Genomic DNA, 25,434 nt, shown 5'->3' on the forward strand with positions numbered 1-25,434 from the left:
TTGGTATTTCTCCAGCTTCTCGTGTTCCTTCTTCCTGATATTGCTGTCATTCGGAACCGCTACATCGATCACTACGGCCGTCTTCTTCTGTTTGTCTACCACCACTATGTCCGGTTGGTTAGCCACCACCATTTTGTCCGTCTGTATCTGGAAGTCCCACAGGATCTTAGCTCGGTCATTCTCCACCACCCTTGGGGGCATCTTCCATTTTGACCTCGGGACTTCCAGGTTATACTCGGCACAGATGTTCCTGTACACTATGCCGGCCACTTGGTTATGGCGTTCCATGTATGCCTTGCCTGCTAGCATCTTGCACCCTGCTGTTATGTGCTGGATTGTCTCTGGGGCATCTTTACACAGCCTGCACCTGGGGTCTTGCCTGGTGTGATAGACCCCAGTCTCTATGGATCTTGTACTCAGAGCTTGTTCTTGTGCTGCCATGATTAGTGCCTCTGTGCTGTCTTTCAGTCCAGCTTTGTCCAGCCACTGGTAGGATTTCTGGATATCAGCCACCTCCTCTATCTGCCGGTGGTACATACCGTGCAGGGCTCTGTCCTTCCATGATGGTTCCTCGTCTCCCTCCTCTTTCTTGGGTTTCTGCTGCCTGAGGTATTCACTGAGCACTCGGTCAGTTGGGGCCATCTTCCCAATGTATTCTTGGATGTTCGTTGTCTCATCCTGGACTGTGGTGCTGACACTCACCAGTCCCCGGCCCCCTTCCTTCCGCTTAGCGTACAGCCTCAGGGTGCTGGACTTGGGGTGAAACCCTCCATGCATGGTAAGGAGCTTTCTTGTCTTTATGTCAGTGGCTTCTATCTCCTCCTTTGGCCAGCCTATTACCCCAGCAGGGTACCTGATCACGGGCAGGGCGTACGTGTTGATGGCCCGGATCTTGTTCTTACCATTCAGCTGACTCTTCAGGACTTGCCTGACCCTCTGCAGGTACTTGGTGGTTGCAGCCTTTCTAGCGGCCTCTTCATGGTTCCCATTTGCCTGCGGGATCCCCAGGTACTTGTAACTGTCCTCTATGTCTGCAATGTTGCCTTCTGGTAGTTCAATCCCCTCAGTTCTGACTACCTTCCCTCTCTTTGTTACCATCCGACTACACTTCTCCAGTCCGAACGACATTCCAATGTCATTGCTGTATAGCCTGGTAGTGTGGATCAGTGAATCGATGTCTCGTTCACTCTTGGCATACAGCTTGATGTCATCCATGTACAGGAGGTGGCTGACAACTGCTCCGTTCCATAGTCGGTATCCGTAGCCAGTCTTGTTAATGATCTCACTGAGGGGGTTCAGGCCTATGCAGAACAGCAGTGGGGAGAGAGCATCTCCTTGGTAGATCCCGCACTTGATGGTGACTTGTGCTATGGGCTTGGAGTTGGCCTCTAGTGTTGTACGCCACATCCCCATTGAGTTCCTGATGAAGGCTCTTAGGGTCCCATTGATCTTGTACAATTCTAGGCATTCCAGTATCCAGCTGTGGGGCATTGAGTCGTAGGCCTTCTTGTAATCAATCCAGGCAGTGCACAGGTTGGTCAGTCTGGTCTTGCAGTCTCGGCTGACTGTTCTGTCTACCAGTAGCTGGTGTTTTGCGCCTCTGGTATTTTTGCCAATTCCTTTCTGTGTCCCGCTCATGTATTGACCCATGTGCCTGTTCATCTTAGCCGATATGATGCCTGACAGGAGCTTCCATGTAGTGCTGAGGCAGGTTATTGGTCGGTAGTTGGAGGGGACCGATTAAAGATTAGAATCTTTAAAACACACAGGATCATCCTTCCTGCTATTGCCAATTACATTTTATTTACATAGCTCCAAATCACAATAACAGTCGCCTCAAGGCACTCATGAGGATCATTGTTGGTGTTTCTCATAGTGATGAACACTTTGACTTGCCAAGCAGAAGGTTGCTGGTTTGATTCCAACGGGAAACATAAATGCTCTTGTGGCAGTAAGGCTTTTAAACTGTGCCAAATGAAACACGGCGGTGTGTGAATGATGTGGTGAACCTTTGTAACAAAGGTCTTTTTTGTGTATCTGTGGGGATGTTCCTGCTGATTACATTCTTAGTAAATCACTAAGAATACACCACTACTCAGCTAGTCTAAGCTATGGAGTAGTCATTCAGGTATCACTTTAAATTTAATGTTCAATGTCAGACTGTGTGAAGTGAAATCACCGATTACATTTTTCTACCATAAATCCTCAAATGTCACTTCACTGTGCAGACATGTACATTATGAACACATTAGGTTATAGTTTGAAGTGAAGGGGAAAAAGCCTTTTAAATAACTAATCTTCTTACAAAAGATGTTCATCTAATGTTAAAACATCTCATTTGATCTAATATTAAGTTAGCCGTTTTAACATCTAAAAAAGAAACATGGGACTGCAGCATGTCTACAGTTCATGACAAACATCTCTATAAGTGACCACAGCTAAATGTATTCACAGCCAATTGAACAGAGCTAATAATGAGGGGCTACAGCGTCATCTAGTGGCAGATGGCTGAAGATGCAGTGGGAACAAAAATGCATATGTCATAAGTTTACTTTTAAAAAAGCAAATGTATTTACTTTACACATAATCCATCCATAAATCCTGTTGACTACAAAATATTTAAACACATTTACTATTATAAGCAAATATATTAGACATTAAATTCAATGATGTGTTAAAGGAGAAAAATAAAATGAGGAGAGATTCTCAGCTCTAACTGAAAATCAAACTCCTGTATTTTCTATTGTTTTGCAGAACCCACATATTTCATGTCATCCTGTGGAGCTTTATCAAAGATGTGCCGGCTTCAGTGTGAAATATGATGTCGTTGACTAAATCACAAGAAACCCAAGACCCAGCCTGATTGTTTGAGGGATAATTGGATGCCAACTGAATCAGAGTAAACTCAGCTTCTCTGGGATATTTAGAAAATGAGCTCATTATGAGATTCTGATGTTTTTGGCTCCTCACTGTCCTGATGAGCTGCATGAACACCAGCTGGAAGTCAGTTTGTCCATGGGAAGTTTGGACTCTTTTTCTTTTATAAAACATATAAAACATGTAAATTACAGACGTGTCCTGTTTCTGCTGTGAGTGTAGCTGTTAGCTCGTGACCTCCTGCTGAGCTAAAGCCTCAGACTGTTTCTGTAGTTTAAATAGACGACACATCATTCATACACCTGTGTGTGTTTATTATATGCAGCTTTTATTCATGTGAGTTTGAACACTGCATGTACTGTGAAACTCTTTATTTATATTACAGATTTTGTTCTTTTATGTTATTATTAATGATGAAATGAGTGAGTTTTTCTGTACAGATGAATTTTCTTTGATCAAAAACTTTGTGAGCTGTAGTCTGATGTTGTTTTCTGAGCATTTCTCCTCCACTCGCTCTTTCTGAATAATCTTTCCTGAATAATCTGATCTGGAATCAGTCCACAGTGAACAAACACACTGAGCAAACGTGTAATCTGAACTAAAGTCAAACTTTGAAACTTAACCAAGAATGTCTTTAATTGGCTGGACACAGAGGACATCAAAATACGTATCTGTGTGAGCAGATTTTCTCTCACATGAAGAGTGTCCTCAGCACCTTCCGTAGCTGTCTGACTGCTGTGTCTCTGAGTGGGAGACCAGAGATCACATTAACATGTGTATCCGTATTAACAAACATGTCATTCTGTAGCACATCAATGGCTTGTTGTTAGAAACACTTGAAACCATTGTGTGGTGGTAAAAGTAGGTTAAAGAACAAACATGAAAACCTGTCGCTGCACTTTCAAGAGCCCGATGCTCCAGGATGGTGCCACAGTTTCTTGTCAGTAAATGTTACCATACCGTACAATAGTTTATGTAAATAGCAATTTAAAAACAACACATGGCTGACCAAAGTGCTTCGCAGCAGAATGATCAAAAACACAATAAATACATGATGATAAAATAACAGTCTCAGTTAGAGTCAAAAGCCAGAAAATGCAGAGGGAGGCAGCTGGAGATGGGGAGGGAAGGAAGGGAGGGGCAAGTGACCCCTCCCTGGGGCCAGCTCCCCCCCTGACCCCAGTAGGCACCCCCATACTCTGCGACCCGCCAGGGAAAGGGGGCCCAGGCCCATCCGGACCGGGGCCCAGTTCAGCAGCGCCGCCTGGCCCACCCAACCCCACCACAGAGAAAACTGCACCCACCCTGTCATCCACTCATCTTCCAGACTACGCAAGACAATAGACACCCAAGCTGAGATCTTCCTCCACCTCTCCTATATCTCCCCCTCCTGCAGAGTGAGTTCCTGAAGAGAGGAGAGCTCCATATAAACCTCCTATATTTATTTTCTTACTCTTCTCATATCTGGTTATGATGTAACCGGAGCCTCGTCATCTCGTCTATATGCTGCACTGGATATAGCAGAGGTGGCAATAAAGTTGACTTTGACTTTGAACTGTCATGGTAAAGAGAGACCTGAGTCAAAGGCAAAGCTCTACCAGTCCATTTACATCTCACCTTGTGGTCATGAAATCTGGGTAATGACAGAATACAAGCATCCATATTTATTTTCCTTCACAGGCTCAGCATTATATAGAGATAGGGTAAGGAGCTCAAACATCCAGAGGGATCTCAGAGTACAGTGGCTGCTTTCCCCTGTGTATGAAAAGGAGCCAGTAGAGATCCCTTCCATGCACCTCTCTTGTTTCAGGCACTCCTAACTGGGAAGAGACCCCAATGAAGACCCATTTCCTTCTGGGGAATGCCTCAGGTTTCCCCAGAAGGAAATGGGAAGTGTGCCTGGGAAGAAAGTTGTCTGAAAACTCTGCTCAGCCTACCGCCACCTCAACCTGTCTAAATATCTTATATCACACTTTGGACATCCTTGATCCTTCTCCCCGTGTCTTAGTCCCTCCTACCAGAGAATGAGGAAGGAGAGGAGGAAGCAGGTGTTTTTTTTAGATCTCAACTAAAACTGGATTGTATGATCTTAGGCGTAACAGTGTTCTTTTTTTTATGTGGACAAGTTCATTGACAGCAGAGGCGATGGATCTTGTTTTCACTTCTAAGCTCATATTTACAGTTTTTCATCCTTTCACATTAAAGGTCAAAGGTCAGACAGCTTGTGTTGGGCAAACTGAAAAACGTGCTGGAAACATTCCTAAGAGGTTTTTTAGTGACATGATAGCATCGTACAGTCAAGTCAAAAGCTTTGATGATTAGTTTTTATACTTCCAAGCTCCAAAATAGCAGGTAGAAATTAAAAATGCATCCCAGACAAACATTCAGGGGCCCGTTCTTCGTACGTCGCTTACTACATCCAAGATCAAATGACACATCCAAGACCAAACCATCGCGCTAACCGTGAGCTCGCTAATCCGGTTCTCCGAACACACCTGCTGTTGACGATTAGTACAGCTGGATGAAGTAATGTGAGATCACTGGCTGGCTTAAAAGGGGCTACGCATCGATAGTAGAAACATTGATCGGCAACCCTTTGATTGGTCGGCGAAAATGTCGAAGGAGCGCGCTCGGCTCGGTATTTTCCGGCAGCAGAGCAAGAACTCTTGAGTGAGGGATTTCAGGAGTTTCAGAGTTTAATTAAAACGCAAGGGAACACTGCAAAGGCTGCAAAAGCAAGGAGAGAGGGCTGGCAGGAAGTTGCTGACAAATTAAACTCGTAAGTAATTTAATAATAATAATAATAATGGATTGGATTTATATAGCGCTTTTCAAGGCACCCAAAGCGCTTTACAATGCCACTATTCATTCACTCCCACATTCACACACTGGTGGAGGCAGCTACGGTTGTAGCCACAGCTGCCCTGGGACAGACTGACAGAAGCCAGGCTGCCATATCGCGCCATCGGCCCCTCTGGCCAACACCAGTAGGCGGTAGGGTAGATTTATTATATTACACTATATTATCCAATATTATATTACATTATATTATATTGTTATATTATATCCTCTTTCACATTAGAGCCACAACCGGACCCACTAGAACATGGGAACAAGTAAAAGTGAAATATAAGAATATTCTACAGAATGGTAATATTTATCACTTATATTGCTTTTAGTCTCTTGGAAAGAGACCCTGAAATAATCTGTTTGTTTGTTCATAACAGCAACCAGAGCAAAAAAAGACAGGTGGTGGTCCTGCACCCCCTCGTCAACAAGTTGGTTAAGTAAATAATACCCTCACGGGAATATTGATATCTCTCTATGAGCACACTGTCGCGCTGAGCTAAAGGATCCTGTCTATCCCGCAATATACGCTGAATTCTGAGGACTCTCCTTATCAATCTTGCACCTTCCGCAATGGGTTGCTCGCGTAAACGGACAGGATATGACTGCGACAGACTTCCCAAATCCACCTTCGCTTTTATAGCCGTGGTCTCTCATCTTGATTACACGAAGTAATTTGCAATTACTACTCTGAAATATGAATTACATCCGTAATAATCACATACATGTAATAGAATGTTAATAGTACATTTCCCTTTTTTAGGGAATGACCTGTATGTATCTGTGTGACATCAATAAAAGGATCAAGTGCTGCATTATCTTCAGTTACATTGATGTTATTTATTTATGGTGAAACAGTGGAAAAATATCGCTGTTGCTTTCGTATAAATGAAGCGGACATACCTGCGTGGCCGCGATCTAATCCTGTTTACATAAAGTAAACCTGCTCCCGAGCAGGTTTACGCTTACGGCTCTGTTGCTATGACAGCAAGTCCCGGATGAGCTTCGGGGAACCGAACGATCCAAGATCACGCGAAATCGTCAACAATCAAATCCAGCTAACTTACTTAGCGAGGTACGAAGAACGGACCCCATGTCTCCAGAGGATATTTACTGTTTGTTTTTTATCCTGTGACATTAAAGGTCAGATGGAAATCATCACCTCCTGAAGCTCCTCTGCTGCTACCTACTAGCTCTTATCATTTTATGACTGATCTTTCATCCACAGTGCAAACACTTGCTGGCCACTTTATTAGGTATACCCTTTAGCTTACAGCACTGCCTTAATTCTTCATGGTATAAATTTAACACAGTGCTGGAAAAATTTCTCTAAGATGTTGGTTGATATTGACATGATGGACAGAGCAGATATGTCGGTACACATGATTTAAATCTCCCGTCACATCACGTCCAAAGGTGCTCTGTTGGATTTTCATTTGTTGGAAATGAAAATTAAAGCAGGAAATTACAAAAGGCACAAAGCTCAAAGACATTTACATTTACAGATAGATAATTATTTGGTTAAAAGAGAAGACATTTATAATGTAACTGTGTTTCTGTAGTCACTAAAGTGGCTCTCTTTTGTTCCTCCTAAATAACTTGTAAACTTACACTGAGCTCATTAACCAGGAGCAGGTTATGTTCTAAGTTTTGATATAAAATCCCCTAAAAGGGCAACAATTTCACAGATACTTTATTTTACAGCACATTGCAGGTGAAATACACATTCTCTGACAGGGGAAATACAGTTTATATAATTCATACCTTACTGAAACTACATGTCAAATGAAAGTACATATATTTATTTGATGACATACATACATACATTGTTGTATTTTTAATCTAATTTTAACCTGCTGCTAAATCTATTTTACACTAGAGCACAGAAAGCACATCAATAATACCTGATAAAAGTAATTTCACAAATGAAAGTGATTTCTATGTCTCCTTTATTTGGCTGTGAGACAGTAATGTTTAATGTCCGGTTTAAAGTCTCAGACCCTGACGTGCATGTTAGAAATAAAGTGCAGCACTGAGAGTGCACTTGATTTATTTTATCATCACAAGATTAGTGATTTCCTGCAGCATTTAAATTTCATCTTACTTGCAGTAATTTTTCATTTTAGTCTCATCCTCATCATCTGACCTTGTCTCTAGTAGAGTAGAGTACTACAGTAGTGGCACTCACAGGAATAATTGTGCAAAGACAAAGAGTCATGTTAACTTTTTTCTTTTTTTGCTCAGCGTGCACAGAGCCTGAAGCAGGGAATCCAGCTTAATAGAGAAAGTTCATAACCACGATCCTGATACCCGGTATCTTCTACTGAAGTTATGTTTAGTCAAGCCAGCGAACACTAAGGCTGTGTTGAACTTCGCTCTGAAATTAAATGCACATCATACATTGCATATATGTAAGTTACTTTTTGTGATAATACATAACGTTTTTATTATATGAATTCTAATAACCACTCTCTCTGTGGTTTTAATAATAATGATAATAATGGATTGCATTTATATAGTGCTTTTCGGGGCCCTCAAAGTGCTGCACAATTCCACTATTCATTCACACACTGGTGGAGGCAGCTACAGTTGTAGCCACAGCTGCCCTGGGGCAGACTGACAGAAGCGAGGCTGCCATATCACACCATCGGCCCCTCTGGCCAACACCAGTAGGCGGTAGGTGAAGTGTCTTGCCCAAGGACACAACGACGAGACTGTCTGAGCCGCGGCTCGAACCGGAAACCTTCCGGTTACAAGACGAACTGCCAACTCTTTGAGCCACGATCACCCTGGTTTTAATTAAAATCAGAATCAGAAAACTTTATTTATCCCCAAGGGGCAATTAACAAACAACCGAGCAGCATAACATTGAAGATAAGGACAATAAGAACAGGCAATAGGAGTGAAATAATAAATACACAGAATATACAGTATATACAGTTTTAAAATAACACAGTTTTAAAAATTAAAGTGACTGAAATGTGAATAAATAACTGTAAGTGACTAAATCTAAATGTAGCCAGGTGGAAGTTCGATATTATGGGACATGCCACTGGATGGCGCTGTTTCTTTTGGGGTATCCCTGAGAGCGCAAGGGATCATGGGGATCTACAGAGACATTCACGGGAGTGCTAGCTTGCATTGGTGTTATGTGGGTGTGCAATGCCTTTTTTCGCTGCCTGATATGTTTTAAATGCAAAGTGTGCAACAGTTAAGGCACCAGGAGTGGCTGCAACCAACTTCCCCGTTCATCTCAGAGGGATCTATATTCCGTTTTCTGCTGAATTAATGCACTGCATGTATTTGAGTTCACACTTGTATTATACTATCTCTGTGGGTAAGAGGGAAATGTATGTTAACTGTTTAATCTTGGCTCTGTATCTTAGCAGGAGAAGCCACTACAGTTACTTTTGCACTGCTAAGTTTTGTTTTATTTATGTTTGGGTTTATATCAGACACAAAATGACGCTAGACGTCCTTGAGTTCCAGATGCTGATAAAGTTGGGGAAATAACCTGCAGTAGCAGTGGGTTACCAGTGCACAAAGCTGTTACTAGATAAGAACTGTCTGTAACAATTTTATTTCTTTATTTTTACAAGCTTTTTTATTTTCTTCTGATCGCTTACTTTATCATTCAGATTAAAAGAACCCCAAAGATAATCTGTGTTCTGGGCTGGTTAATTTAGCCAGGCTACATAAATTTAATCAGAAGAGCACACAAACAAATGAATATTACAGATGAAGGTCCTGAGGACCAGCAAAGACCATCAGCTGGATTCCAGTGGTTGGACTAATGGACTACTTCTGTAAGGAGCGGATGACGTCTGGGTCTGGTTTAAAGTCTGAACACACACACACACTGTAGAGACTAAAGCCCTCACCGTCTCTCCCCGATCCTTTGATACTGGCAGAAGAAGTGCGACGAGACAATTGACTAGGTTCAACTTTTATTGCAGACAAATTAAACAAATGTGCATTTGGAGATCAATCAGTTGCACACAAACTCTGGTATGCCCTTACATAACACCAGTTGATCTGAACCCCCCTGACTCAGCAGTTACACTTTGCACCCTCACCTCCTGTCACCTGACTCTTTACCTTAGTAAAGGGTCTCTCTCTCTCTCCCTCTGTGTGTGTCTGCGCGTGTTAGACCTACTGACCTATAATCTATTTAAATGACTAACAAGTATGATGCTTGCTAACAGTTCTGCAGCTAAATCTCTAAAGTCACAATAATATATTCCCACAACACAAACTCTGCATTTCATGTTTTCCTGTTTTCTGGAGCACTGATGAACTCTAAACAATATCAAGCTGTCATCAGTGAACCTCAGCATTTCCTCCAGAATTTTCACATTAAAACTCTTGGAACATTCCTTCATTAATGAGCTTTTAATGTGAAAGAAACCCACCAGGAAGCGTTTGGCAATTTATGTCTGAAAAGCCTCAGTAGGGTTGTGACTCTGCAGCTTTAAATATTACAATGAATATTACCTTCTTCATAAATGTGATTCCTTTATCGCATCTTTATTTGAAAAGCAGCTTTTCTATCAGCTACAGTCTGCTCTGTCGTGAGAAAACTGCAGCTGTTTCACCCTCTGCATAATAATAGTAAAGATACCACAACTTATAAATGTAGTGTTAGTGCGTGATGATGACATGGAAATGACTAGTTTCATGTGACATTATAAAAATAAAAAACAAAATTCCATAGAAACTAATGTCACTGTGTTTTTTTATCTCATTCGTCATTAACGCCAGAAGAAGAAAAAAAAACAAACCACAACACATTTTACAGCAAGGTACAAAACAGCACTATGTCATGTCATATACTATGATTAGAACCGTAGTGTCAAATCTCTCTGTAGCATCACACAGTCCATTTGAAACACGCTGAAGCTGTTCTATTTACACCTTTTATGCAAACATTGACCATCCAGTGATTAATACTTGGGGTTTAATGAAAAACTGATGACAATTCAATACATTTAAAGTCATTTTCAGACTTACGAATGCTAGAAGTGTTTTAATGATACAGGGTAATAATCTCAAATGTAGGTTTTCATACCAAAATCTTTCTCTTCTGAATGTCTATGATATAATGTGTTTATGTTGGAGGAATCTCCCATATCATATATCTGTAAAAACCCTGATTGCTTTTTTTTTTTTTTTACTGGGACATTCATGAACAGCTGCAGCTGTGTTAGAACATGTTAGCAAAAGGACATGAATCATAACACAGAGCATCTGCAGCTGAATCTGTCTCTGCACGATAAACACACACACAGGACATCAGTGCAGGTGGTACAGTCATAGATATTATATAAATCAGAGCAATGCTGCAGCAGAAAAACATTTCCACACTTCCAACTGACTGCTGGAAAAGTCAAAACCACATTTTTTTGGCTAATACTTTTTATGGTATTTAAATCATAAAAACTTGTAATTTCATTTTTTTTCTTTGATATATTGTTAAAAACAATTTTAATTCCCCTATTTATAAAAAGACACGAAAAAGTAGTTTGGGGGCTGAGCTGATACTAAAGGCTATATTTAAACAGACTGAGCACAGAGCTGTGCTGAAACCACAGGTTGAACGTACCAGCTGGTCAACATGTCAGGATGTCACTGCAAAAAGAACAAAAAATGTACTGTTAGATTTCTTGTTTGTCTTTCTTTCTTTCTTTATATATTTTAAATTTTTATTATAGTTGTACAAAATTTAGTTTTTCTGTATGTGCATTAACAGCCTTGCAGTAAAACGTGAGAAGCTGAAGTGTTTTTATCTGAAACAGGAACCCGGACGACCACAGAGCTGTTAGTTTCTGTTAACCACAGAGTGAAAAACATGCTTGAGGATGTTGAGCAATGAACGGCTCTCACAGTTAACGGTCATCTCCAAACACAGAACAACTATAGTATTCTTTTATTTATAGGCTTATATTGATAACATATATCACACCAGGACACCCAGCTGTCCTAGTGTCCTAGTGATAAGGATTATTTAGACCTAGGCTCATACCGGTAGTCGCCCTGTGTTCCAACCCCAGGCAGTAGGACAGCATGCTCTCCAATGAGGAGCAGGAGAAGGCAAGCTGCAGCTTCTGGTCCAGGTTATTCTTCCTCGAGAAAGAGGTGATGATAGTGCCATCTGCAAACATTACAGTCCATGGAGACTCCTGTCTGACCTCACTTAACCACTGCAAACACTAAACACAAGACTTAAACCCACCTGTTGCGCCTGCTGGACAATAGGGCTGGATTGGTAATGTGCAACCAATTCAGTTGGTAAATGGACTGATTATTATGTAGTGCTTTTCTACTCTCCCGAACATGCACATTCACTTTCTTCTATGCTGTTTAAATGCTCACTAACTAACAACATTCACACTCAGATGGATGCACCTTAGACCAACTTGAGGTTAGTATCTTGCTGAAGGATACTTGGCATGCAGACTGGAGAGCCAAGGATCAAACCATCCGATCAGTAGATGCCCTGATCTAGCGCCTGAGCTACAGCCACCTTAGTTCAATTCAGTTCCACTGTATTAATATAGTGTCAAATCACAACAACAGCTGCCTCCAGGCACTTTATTTTGTAAGTTAAGGCCCTACAATAACACAAAATAGCTGGACTGTGGTGATCTGAGGATGATAGTACTTTCTAACATGAAACAAATATAATAGCAATGCTATATCTATGAATAGGAAAAACATTTATCAGCATGGCCTCCTGCTTCCACCAGAGATGAATGCAGAGGAGGCAAGAAAGACACATGAGGAGAGAGGAGTCAGAATGAGATGTCAGTGATATTTGAGTTCTAACTTCATATTTATAGTTGTTTTCGCTCTTGTGACACTAAAGGTCAGAGGTCAGATTAGCTCACATGTGTTAGGTGAATTCTGCTGCCACCTATTGACCTTTATTATTCTGTGACTGGTGCCTTTATACACAGTACATCCACTCATTGGCCAGTTTATTAGGTACACCTTGCTAGTACTGGATTTAACCCCCTGTTGCCTTCAGAACTGCCTTAATCCTTCATAGCAGATTTTCAAAAAGGTCCTGGAAACATTACTCTAAGGCTACGTTCACACTGCAGGCAAAAGTGCATCAAATCCGATTTTTTTGACCCTATGTGACCCATATCCGATCATGGTATGACAGTGTGAACGGCACAAATCCGATATTTTCAAATCCGATCTGGGTCACTTTCATATGTGGTACTGAATTTGATACATATCTGATGTTTTAGAAAGCGACTGCTGTTTATGCATTAAATGCGTCTTTTACGTCGCTGACACAAGACAGATGCCAATTATCTGCTCCGGAGAAGACATTGCGAACGCTTTGTGTCCATCCAGTGTAGATGTTAGTGAAACTGTTTGAAAGACAACGTTGGAGAAACGTGAACATTTTATTTGTACTGTATAATCTGCAGATTCTGACAGAAATCTGCAACTATCCTTTGAAGCACCGCTCCTCTAAAACAGCAATAAGGATCATTATTAGGTTATCTACATTATTATGTAAATAACAAAATAACTTAAAGCAAAAATTGGGAAATGCAAAGTCTGAAGTCTTTATATTAAGGGCCATCAGTCAAACAATATTTTGTTTGCTCTTTGTCTAAACAGAGCATTTTGTGTGTGAAGTCTTCTTTTGCGCATGCGGGCCGCTTTGAAGGTTCACACTAGAGCGCGTTTGCTGTCACATTTTATTTGTAGTGTGAACAAGCAGACAAAAAAAATCGGATTTGATCAAAAAATCAGAATTGAGCATTAAGACCTGCAGTGTGAACGTAGCCTAATGTTTAAAATGAATCTTAGAAATAGGTAACAGCTTTTTGAGACATACTGTAAAAACAGTTTGCTGTCTTGTTGTGACAACTGAATGGGCAGCCTGTGTGTGTTCATGTTAAATATCACAGTTTACTCCTTCTCTCATGGGCAGTATGGATGTTTTAAATGTTTATTTGTCTTATTAACAAACTAAGCTGGGTTGTTTACGTTCACTGTTTGCAGTGTTAAATTCTTACATGTCAGGAGAGAGGCCTGGTTGATACCAGAGAAGGACGAGCTTACTTGTTGAGGGCTAAATATCACATTGTGAGAGTCAGACTTGAAGTGAGAGCTGCAAATGACTCGTTTAGTCTTCTTTTTTCCATGAATGCTTTCTAACTTTATTAAAGTACATGTGAACAGTGTAGCTCTAGAGCTCTAGTTCAGCTTCAAGTTACTGCTAACTGTGCATAACTTTATTGCCATCAAACACATTTAACACTCAGAGAATTAATATAAATTAATATAATATATATAACTATATAAGAAAGCTGACTGTGCCAAAATAAACTGGGATCAAATAATCTGAACTTTGATTTGACTGGTTAGTAATATCAAAAGAACAAGTCTTTGATACTGCTTGCTCCTGTGTATCTCTTTGGAGGTGTTTCAGGCACTCTAAAAGAGACCCCAAGGCCAGACCCTCCAGGCACTCAGAGCAGAGGTTATGTTTCTTGTCTTTCCAGGGAATGCCTGGGGATCCCCCAGAAGGAAATGGGAAATGTGCCTGGGAAGAAGGTTGTCTGAAAACCCTGCCACCTCAACCCAATATTATCACTCAGTCGGCCTTTGTAACTTTGTAACTCTCTTCTTCTCTCACAGTTTGGACTTCCTTGATCCTTTTCCTCGTGTCTTACTCCCTTCCACCAGAGATAAGAGCAGAGGAGACAAGGAAGAGACACAAGGAAACGGGTGGTTTTTTTTCTTTTTTAGATCTCAGCTAAAACTGGATTTTATGAACTTAACAGGCATAACAGTGCTCATAACTCAGTTTTTTTTTTACTACAGCCACTTAATTTAATTGACAGCTTGTTTTCACTTTTAAGCTCAAAATCACAGTTACTCCTCGTGTTACATTAAAGGTCAAAGGTCAGACACATTGTGTTGGGCAAACTGAAGCTCCTCTGCTGCCACCTACTGGCTGTTGTCATTCTGAATGTGACCTTGTAAGGCTGTCTACTGTCTTCAGCCAGTAGTTTTACCTGGAGAAAGAACAGATCTTGTGTAACCCATTACAGTGTGCGTGTGGTGGTTCGTTACTGGTCAATATTAGAGCTACTACTTTTTTGTACGGAGGCCATTTTGGGCCTTACGTAACATATAGAAAACATTCATATACCAAAAAGACAGTGTACATCACTGTCACAACAGCGTCTGTTTTCATTCAAAGGCTTTATGGCTTTTCCTATAATACCTGGTGGGCCGGTCTCTAGTCAAAATGCCCGGGCCGATTTTTTGTCCCAGTCCAGCCCTCATACGACCCAGTACTGGTAATTTTTCTTAAGCAGATGAGGCATTATTTCTGTGTCATTATTTAATTCCAGAGGTTTATATTAAGTTGGGTTTTTTTGCACTTATTGACTTGTAAAAGCCTATATGACATATTTTATTTCAAAAATTATTAACCGCACAGAGAAGGCATCGTTTAAATATGTTAAATATGTTTCTTTAAGCAAGTTCTTCATGACTGAGCTAAGTGTCCTCTTTTTTTGGAAATCAAAATATGGTCACCTTATTATACAGTACAAATAAAATGTTCACGTCCAAACAGTTTCACTAACACTGGATGGCCAGGAAGCGTTCGCGATGTCTTCTCCGGCGCTGATAATTGCCGTCTGTCTTGTGTCAGTGATGTAAAACACGGATTTAATGCGACTTGACCATTCAAACAGCAGTCACTTTCTCAAACATCAGATATATATCGGATTCAGTACCACATACGAAAGTGACCCAGATCGGATTTGTGCCGTTCACACTGCCATACCATGATCGGCTATGGGTCACATAGGGTCAAAAAAGTCGGATTTGATGCACTTTTCTGTGCAGTGTGAACGTAGCCTTAAAGTCACTAGCTTTAAATATTACCACACACCTGAAATTATCATGAATTTGATTCCTTTACCACATCTTTATTTGAAAAGCAGCTTTTCTATCAGCTGTCTGCACACTGAAACTGAAGATATTACAACTTATACAAATGTTAGTCCACAGAAGTGCTTTAAAATATGACACTTGCTGTTTTCATGGACATTATAACACATATTTTAGAAATTAAGCAGCTCTGTGGTTATTGTTTGTTTTTGGAAAACCCACCCGTTATCTTTAGCAATTCAACGTTAACACCCGTGGAATCAGGCAACAGTTCTACCAGTAAGCAAACGGATGTTAAACCAATACAGAGTGTATCACTACAAAAATTCAGTCCTGAGAACAACAAAAAATGCCATAAGCTCATCTTTGCTCTCCATTATTTACCCGTGAGCTAACTGTGTCCTAACAGACACAAAGAAAAGCAGCTGTACCTCTTGGTTTTGTTCTTGGTTTTTTCCTTCTCTTTGATGATGATTCGTCCATAACTGAGCTCTTCTGTTCTCACTGCTGAGTAGACTGCAGCTGAATCAGTCTCTGCACAATAAAACACACAGAGGACATCATTGCAGGTAGTTCAGTCACATACATAATGCCAGTCACATTAATCATAGCACAAAGGTGACATTATTTATTCTTCTTCCTATTTGTACAGTTGTGAAATAGGAAAAAGTTTAGAACAATGCTATAGCAGACAAACATTTCAACAACTGACTGCTGGAGAAGTCAGAATTATACACATTTTGTACCCTTTATGGTATTTAAATGATAAAAGCTTGTCATTTTTTTTGTATCTTTGATATATTATCAAGACAAATTTTAATTCCCATATGAGAAGAGAGAAGATGGTGGCACAGAAGTAGAAAAGAACTAGCTCTTGGAATTGATATTTTTTTAATTGTCATTTGTGCTTAGAAATATATAATCATTTATGCTTACATATTCATTCATATGCTGATAAAAATCTTATCCTTATTATATAAGATTCTGTGTGCACTTGTGTACCATGAGATGAGAGGAAGCAGGCTCAACGTTATAATTCAATTATAGCTTTTGAAACCGGACTGCTGTTTCTTTTAAAAGTTTGACAGTTCACACCTTTAAATGTGCGTTTGAGACATGACCTGTTAGAAGTTCTTGTTTTTATAGTTTAGCGAGACGCTTACTTCTGCTTTTCTGCATACCTCATACACACGGTTTAAATTTATTGAAAGGTCATAGGTCTATTTATAGTATGGCTGGAACACACACACACACAGAATACAGACATTGATGTTGTTCAGATATGCCTGCTTATAAATGTCACATGTAATTGCATATTCATGAATGATTGTTTGCTGTAGCGAAGGAATCAGTCGAAGTTGGCTAAGGACAGGTGAAGGCCTGAGCTGACTTCCCTCGTGAGCCACAAAGAGCTCTGTCTTGTTTTTTTTTTTTGTCGTGCAGTTTGTTGGTCTTGCTGTTCCAGCAGGGTTTGTGGCTAGATAAACCCAACACTACCCTTTTCGTTTACCTTTTAAACATCAGTGCACTAAATGACAATATAGAGTGCTAAATTTAAACTGACTGGGCTATGTGCTGAAACTACAGGATGAACGCACCAGCTATCAACATACCAGGATATCACAACACAAAAATTACGTTCATGTAAGTCGCATCCAAAATTGAATGTAAGTGCATTAACAGCCCTGCAGTAAAAACTGAGCAGAAACAGGAAATAGAAACCTGGACAACCACAAAGCTGCTAGTTTCTGTTAACCACAGACTGAACAACACAGTTTGGCATGTAAAGAACAACTTTCACTGTTAATGGTTGTCTACAAATACAGAACAACTACAGTACATTTATAGGCTTTGATTGGACAATGATATTTCTGAAACAAATCAAAGGATTGTAGGAGGGTCTTGTGTCTATGCCCATGAAAGCAGACTGCATATGCAGGGGAAACATGCAAAATGGTCCTGGTTCCTCAACACCTGACGCGGACCTTGTTAATACAGGCGACCTCCAAGCCGCTATGGCTTCATTTTTCTGTCTCTCTCTTATATCTGAGGTGGGTTTGCTTAGCATTTGTGGGTCTAGCCTTAGGACCCTAACAGAATACCGACTTCTCAAAGGCATCTAGTCTTACTAAACCAGCTGTACACAACCAAATCGTCTAAGGTATTCTCTCAGTGGCAGGGGAACAATATGACCACAGCCCCACCAAAGTTGGAGACGGCGCAATACTGGAAGAATCTCAAAAAATGCAGAAATTATGGTTTTTAGAGCTTGAATTCAAGATATTTAAGCTCAGATTAATGAGACACACAGCCCACAAATAACAAACAGAAGTTCAAGAAGTTAACTTGATAAAAAGAACTAATGCAACTAGTAGTGAAATATATCTGTTGTTATAGTGTTTTATGATGAGTTTTAATGAAACCTGTCATGTTTTTACTGGGAAAACAAAATTGTTTCATATGAAATAAACACAACATGAAGGTTAAGGGATCTGAATCATGTTTAACATATTACTAAAAATGATACAGTGAGTTTTGGTGAGGAACACTGAAACGAAACAGGAAAACTCCACTGAGCTGTCTGTACCTTTTAACCACTTTTTGGTTTTCCTGTAGAAATTGCTAACAAAGATACAAGCATGAAACTTCATACATAAAGTACATACATAAAGTAAATACATACATAAAATGAAATATTACCTTTGCTTTGTCTTAATAGGTGTCGCTGATGATTTGAGATTTTGATGTCACTGTACATGATGTCACTTTTTTCATCTTCTCCCCCATCTGCTGAAAAACAAGATGAATGACTGTATAAGTTATTGTATGTTAATGTCAGTGGAAACATAATTGTTAAATGTATTTTAACTTTCTATTTTTTTGTTTCTAACTAATAAAGTCTGAGTTTCACCTTCAGGTTTCCTGTGAACACATCGTCCCACCAGCAGAGCCACAACACAGACTGATCCAACACATGACAGCACAGAGAGAACAGGAGGCGAGAGTGAGGAAGGGCGATATGTAGGTGGAGGTGTGGATGTAGGTGGAGGTGTGGTGGTGTGTTTCTCTAAAATAAAGTAAACAGTCATTAATTATTGTCACATTCTGAACAAACTACAATGACAAACTACAGCATTTCATCCATTTACACACAGCTTCATCAACACTAACTCCACACACTCAGCTTACCAGTGACTGTCAGGTTAACCATGTTACTGATGGGACCATCTCTGGACTCACACCAGTAAACTCCACTGTCCCACATGAAGATGTAGCTGATGTTACATGAAGAACCAGCTCCTTCTCCCCACCCATCTCCACACTGAGTCCTCTGTTGTTTGCTTGTGTTTCTCCTCAGAGTCCATCCAGCAGAGCTGTCGTCCTCCTCACAGCTCAGAGTCACACAGTCTCCTTCAAAGAATTGAGAGCTGCTGGGACTCACAGTAAGACGAGCTGTGAGGGTTAAAAAGAAAAAACTGATGATTATTTTACTATTGTCAAAAACAGTCAAATTGTTTAATTCTTGAAATAGTGTACAGCAAAAAAGCTTGAACCGAATAAATTATTAAGCTGTTGAATTTCCTTCATTCATATTGCCTTTGCTGTTTTAGCTGCTCAGACACACATATTTCTCAACTTTGGGGCAAATAAAGTACATATTATAAAATTATAAAGGTTTTTCTGTGTGAATGAGATTTTCAGAAACATATCAATTAGGTTTACTGACCTTGGTTTGTTGTGCAGCAAAGAAATGAGGACAAAGCTGAAAAGAAATTATATTTGGGTTAGTTTAAAGTTATTATTTGATAAAATTTTGCCACCAAAAAAGGTACAAACCCAGGTGCACATACAGAAAGACTTCTGTTGATGCTGGACACAAATGGAGTTTCTGAAGAACGCTACTAAACTACAAACTAAACTGCAATAAAAACCAACAAACATTTTTTATCTGTTAGGATGCAGCTTTGCATTGGAAAGCACAGCCTTGTTTTAACTCTAAAAAAAAATATTATTAGCATCAGTAGCTCTTGCTATACTTGTGAGTGTTATTATTATTAGGAGAGAATGGAAACATTTGATAAATAAATTTTTTTGCAAAACTCTGCATACTACATTGATTCCAATTAACTCTGATTAACAATGGGACTAATCTTGATGGGGGCTCAAAACATCAGGTATAGACCATATCGGTTTTCCGTAATTTGAAAAAATGCAAAATTAGACATAAATTTGCATCACTGAAGTATGTTAGCTATGACAGCTGCTCTGTCCTCTTTTTTGTAGCCTTTTGGGCTACAATGCAACAAACACTGAATTACAAAAAAAGTGAATGCATGTCTACATTGAGGTTATATTGATAAAGTCATTGACTTAACCTCTCTTTCTTGTTTCCTGGTTAACCAATGAAAATTTTCCTTGTAGACTTGCATTTCATTCTCATGGTGTTTTGAACTTGAATTCAGCCTGATTTGTTTTTCATGTCTTCTCCTCCATCATCAGTTATCAGGAGAGCAGACAGTCAAAGTACAAGAATTCAAACAAACACAGAGATTCTACTTACAGAGCAGACACAGCACCGATGTTTCCTTCATCGTCCTTCTCACTCATTTCAGCTTTTTCTCATTTCTGTCACTGACACCAAGGAAAGCCCGCCCTCTTCCTCTGAGTCTGTGTGTCTCAATGGTTTCCATCATTTCATAGTAAAAGTGTTTAAACTACATAAAATATACTGACTTTTTTTTTTGTGTTTTCTCAGGTCAAAAAATGTTTTGATGCTTGTTTTAATGTTAGTTAATCCAAGGTGATCACATCACATTTAAATTCTTCTGACATTTAGTTGTTTTAATGCCACTTTTTTAGCAATAAATACATAAATAAATTTAAGCAACAACATTTTATCATTAAACAGATATATTTACCATTTTACAACTTTGTAGTACAGTCATATTGGAAGCACTGATAAATGAAACTAATACCACTCCTCCAGTTGGTTTGATAAGACCAGCAGAGGGTAATGTTTAGCTTAGGGAAGTTTACTTGTTCTGTGGCAATGATCAGTTGCTCTGCCACAGTTTGCTTGAGTCAATTTGTAAAACTGATGAACCCTTTAACCTTTTAGCATTCTAATTTACATCTGGATTCAGCTTGTCAGAAATAAATAAATAAAGTATGTGACAAAATTCAAAACTGCTGGAACTAGACAGACTGACAAGAGGACTGCATTGATTACTAGCCCCATCGTGTTGAGGAAAATGCCAGGAGGACATTGCAAAGAATGTGTATTTCAGTGGTTGAAAAACACAAGGATTTGCTGTGATTTAACCATTTAGATGTCAGTATATATTCTTCTAATGCAGACATAACCTCAGGAGATGATGGAAATGATCATAATGGAAAACATCTAAAAACTGTTTGATTTTTTATGGGGTCAGCAATATTATATTTTATCAACCCATTTATGTCGTGGTACTGTGTCTGTGACCCAGTGTGTGTACTTTCTGGTTTGAGTTAATATTCTTTGATTTGATATTCATGGTCTTTGTCCTCTTTATGGTTTTGTGCTTATGTTATAGTTTTTAGTCTTTAGGTTTCTGTCTTTGTGTCTTCCTATTGTAGGAATATTTAGCTTATTTTAGAGTTTAGAAATGTGTTATCATAGAATGTAGAATTATTGTAGAGACACTGTTTGTAAAGTAATAAAGGCCTTATTGTGTTGTGAATTTAGGAGTAGATTTTAGAAGGTTTCTCCCCCAGAGGAAATTCCCCAGAGGATGTTTTAAGGTGGGGGTGTTAACATTTATAACTGTGGGGGGAGTTTTATGACCTCTAGGAAGATATCTTCACCCACAGTGTTTTAACTGTCATGCACACACATCCACACGCACACTCACTCATGTGCACTCACACATACACACAGGTATGCGTACACAGTCACACACGAGCACTCACATAGACACGTGGGAACGTGCACATGTAGGCATTCACGTGCTCGTGCACATAGACACAGAGTTTGCAGCACACCGTAGGGGTTTTATGATGGGGTCACTTGTATAAAGCTGACTGTAACAAACAAAGGAGTGAAGATTTTTGCAGAGGGACACCGGCCTCATCTTCCCTTCTAGAAGTGCATGCTTAAATGAAGAAGAGTAAAGATAAATAAAGATGAATAAAAGTTTTGTGAAAATGACTACTGAGTCTCTTCTGTTCTCACTGCTGAGTAGACTGCAGCTGAATCAGTCTCTGCACAATAAAACACACAGAGGACATCATTGCACATAAATAATGGCAGTCACATTAATCATAACACAAAGGTGACATTATTTATTCTTCTTCCTATTTGTACAGTTGTGAAATAGGAAAAAGTTTAGAGCAATGCTATAGCAGACAAACATTTCAACATTTCTTGCCTTGTTTTGTCGTCGTGCAGTTATTGAGTGTCTTGTGTTCCAGCGGGGTTTGTGCCTAGATAAACCCGACACTAGCATTTTCCTTTCAGTGCTCTAAATAACAATATAAAGTTCTACATGTAAACTGACTGGGCACAAAGCTGCTAAGCGCTGAAACGACAGGATGAACGTACCAGCTATCAACATGTTGGGCAGGGATAGGCATGGGCAGGGATAGCTCAGTAGATAAAGTGGTCGCCCCATGATCGGAAGGTCGGCGGTTCGAATCCACTTAACGGCTACCCTGAGGTACCCCTGAGCAAGGTACCGTCCCTACACACTGCTCCCCGGGCGCCTGCTTAGTGGGCTGCCCACTGCTTCACTGAGTGAATGGGTCAAATGCAGAGAAAAACAAGTAATTTCCCCATGGGGATCAATAAAGTATCCATTATTATTATTATTATGATGTCACAACACAAAAATTACGTTCATGTCACATCCAAAATGGAATGTAATTGCATTAACAGTAAAAACAGTGTATATATAGATGTGTTATACATAAGAGACAAATATTGTTCGTTTAATATGTTGGCATCATTACATTTGGCTCAATGCTTACATATATGTGTAAAAAGAAAATGTACGAGCTGTGATAACTGTGTCTGATAGAATGAAGAGTAGACTGATAAATGAAATATTCCTTTATTGGGTGAGAAAATCAGACCATGTCATAACTGCTTTAAGTCATACAGAATAGACATCAGAGCCTTAAACAGGCTGACTTCTGCTAAATGGGTCAAACTGGGCAGAAAGTATACAAACACATAACATGCTTATAGAATATGATGTAACACTATAGATCAACTTAGCTCAGAATATATAAAGCATATAAACAATCACAGCAATATGATGCAACAAACACAGCAGTGCTACTGATCCAAAATACTCAAAGCTTCATAGAACTGAAACAAACATTTATTTTTAGCTCCATTCTGCTGCTGATACATACTTTAGGTTTCTGAACATTAAACTTGTTGCTGCCTTTCATAGTGTGTAACTTGAAGGCCGTGAGTACTTTCTCCCACACTGAAAACACTGGGAGGATAAAACTATTTGAACATTACCTAATAAGACTGATTCAGGACAGACAAGTAGTTATGTTGAACTTTCCTAGCAGTCCTTCACAAACAGGGAACAGTCTGTCTATTCTCTCCATCTGTCAGCTGCTGCTGGCTCTTCCTCCTCCTCTTCCTCACACACTGCTGAGTTTGTCCTGGTGGATCATCAGGGGTGCAAAGCCTCACAGATGATGTGCAGCAGTGGGTCCCTCAGTCTGTCCTCACTCTGGACACTTGCAGTTGTCACACATGGAAATCAAATGTGTGATAAGCTGCAGGATTCAAACACAAGTGTAACTTATAAACACATGTTCATACTTTTATTCCACAATCAGAGAGAAAGAAAAAGAGAGCGAGTGCAGGACAGACAGACAGGTGACAGCCTCAGGTGTACACACTGCTACAAAACAGCACAAGAGAAGGAGGATTTAGTGTTTGTGTTATTACGAGTGCTAAACAAGAAGAGTTCCAGATGGTACAGTGGACACATGTGTGACTCCTGTGATTAAAGCATCTTTCTTTCAGCTTAACGAGTGAACCGTCAGCTCGTTCAGAGGCCCCCAGAACACAAGAGACCAAGGAAGACCAACAGAGGGGCAGCCGCGCCACTGTCCCAGAAAGAGCTGAGGAGAGTCCCAGATGAGGGTTCACTCAGCAGCCGCGGAGCAGAAGCCAGGGGGAGTTGCAGTGATGCGCCCGTGAGCTCCGCCGGCAGCCAGCTGTGCCTGAGTGACCGAGCCCCAGGCCGAGAGACCGGGGGCACCCCACCTCCGAAGTGGCCCGAGCGAGCCCCAGGCTCCAGGCCCCCGATAAGCGGCCGCCAAGGAGTGAGCCGGTGTGTACCTGGACGCCCATCCCCGGACACAAAGAACCACCAACGCACTGATGTCTGAGGGAGTCCGCCACTGGCAGGGGAAGTGGTGGTAGGGGGAGATAGGCCTCCAAACCTTGGAGGGTCTAAGATGTCCCCAGAGAGGTGGCGCCTGACACCCAACCTGACATATAGACACAGACATACAGGCACACACAGACACAAACATCCATTCCCACCCTCATGCTCTCATATGCACTTACTCCACACTCAACCAACGTGGAGACAGACATAAAGAGACGCTGTACACACGATCACACTCCCCAAGCGTACTCTACAAACCGGGTCTAGGTGCCCCCGCCCCTGGAGGGGGGAACTGCACCCAGACCCAGGTGGTGTTACCCTTTTCCCTGCGGTGGGGAGAGGCAAAACGCGTACTTCAAGCGTGCAGACCCTGAATTGGGACACAGCCCATGTGATATTTTAAGGTGGAAGTGCTTCGGTGAAAAGAAAATTCTGTCTTGCACAACGCGCATAATACTTTATGTCAGTCGACTGTTCCGTCCTGTTATTTTTTTAATACCCAAATTTTTATTTCCACTTCTAACCTCATATTTACATTTTTTTCTCCTGTGACATTAAATGTCAAAGGTCAGATGAAACCATTATGTGTTGGGCAAACTGAAGCTTCTCTTCTGCCACCTACTGGCTGTTGTTGCCTTTATACACAGAGCTTACACTAATTGGCCACTATATTAGGTAAACGTAAGCACTTTGTTTGACCCTTGTTTTTCTTCAGGACTGCCCTAAATCTTCATGGCACAGACTCAAAGAGGTGCTCGAAACATTACTCAAAGGATCTGGTTCATATTGACGTGATAGTGACACAAGTTACAGTCAGCATCCATAAAGAGTCCTTAATTCTCTTGGTGTTACATATGTCTAAGGGCAAAAATGTGACACACATTAAGAAGAAACTGGAAGCTGAACTAGAGCTCACAGTGCCAGCTGATTATTGGATACGTTCTTTTGTTTTCTAACAGAAATCTCACCAAATTTCAAACCTAGATCTGCTGTAACATGATGAGTGTAATTCAACTAATTCAACTGAACTGGTCTGTGTTAAATGTATTTATCCCTGGAGTTCTCCGGAATTCTGGTGAATCTTTAAGACACTAATAAATAATGGAAATGTCTTTTAATATTTAAAGGAAAACCAAAATATGGAAATATAATGGAATTTAATGCAGAGAGGATCTCAGTCATAAGCACAAGGATACAGAATTACTTTAACATCGGGATGCTTTGGTCTTATGTTTGGGGAAGTCATGTGTCTGTTCTTTTCAGGATTGCTGAGATGATTTTCATGAAACATCTCAGGAGAAAAATGTCTGAAAGTCAAACCCTGAAAGACACATCAAACATACAAAATTTGTTCCAAAATACAGCGACGTCCCACTTT

The 25,434-nt window shown here is 40.3% G+C and overlaps 1 protein-coding gene across 1 annotated transcript in view; it reads right to left on the reverse strand.

Moving 5' to 3' along the window:
• The window catches only part of LOC308406625 (uncharacterized protein), a 39,562-nt gene extending 19,292 nt beyond the window's left edge, over positions 1–20,270 (reverse strand). The window contains exons 1-3 of the mRNA XM_080897721.1: positions 20,219–20,270; positions 19,385–19,420; positions 18,847–19,110 (exon numbers count right to left, since the gene is read on the reverse strand). Of these exons, the coding sequence (XP_080753847.1) occupies positions 18,847–19,110; positions 19,385–19,420; positions 20,219–20,249 (331 nt within the window). The 5' untranslated portion in view covers positions 20,250–20,270. The remainder of the gene's footprint in view (positions 1–18,846; positions 19,111–19,384; positions 19,421–20,218) is intronic.
• Positions 20,271–25,434: the final 5,164 nt, after the last annotated feature.

Source organism: Rhamphochromis sp. 'chilingali' (assembly GCF_963969265.1).
Source record: "Rhamphochromis sp. 'chilingali' genome assembly, chromosome: 1".
Classification (NCBI taxonomy): domain Eukaryota; kingdom Metazoa; phylum Chordata; class Actinopteri; order Cichliformes; family Cichlidae; genus Rhamphochromis; species Rhamphochromis sp. 'chilingali'.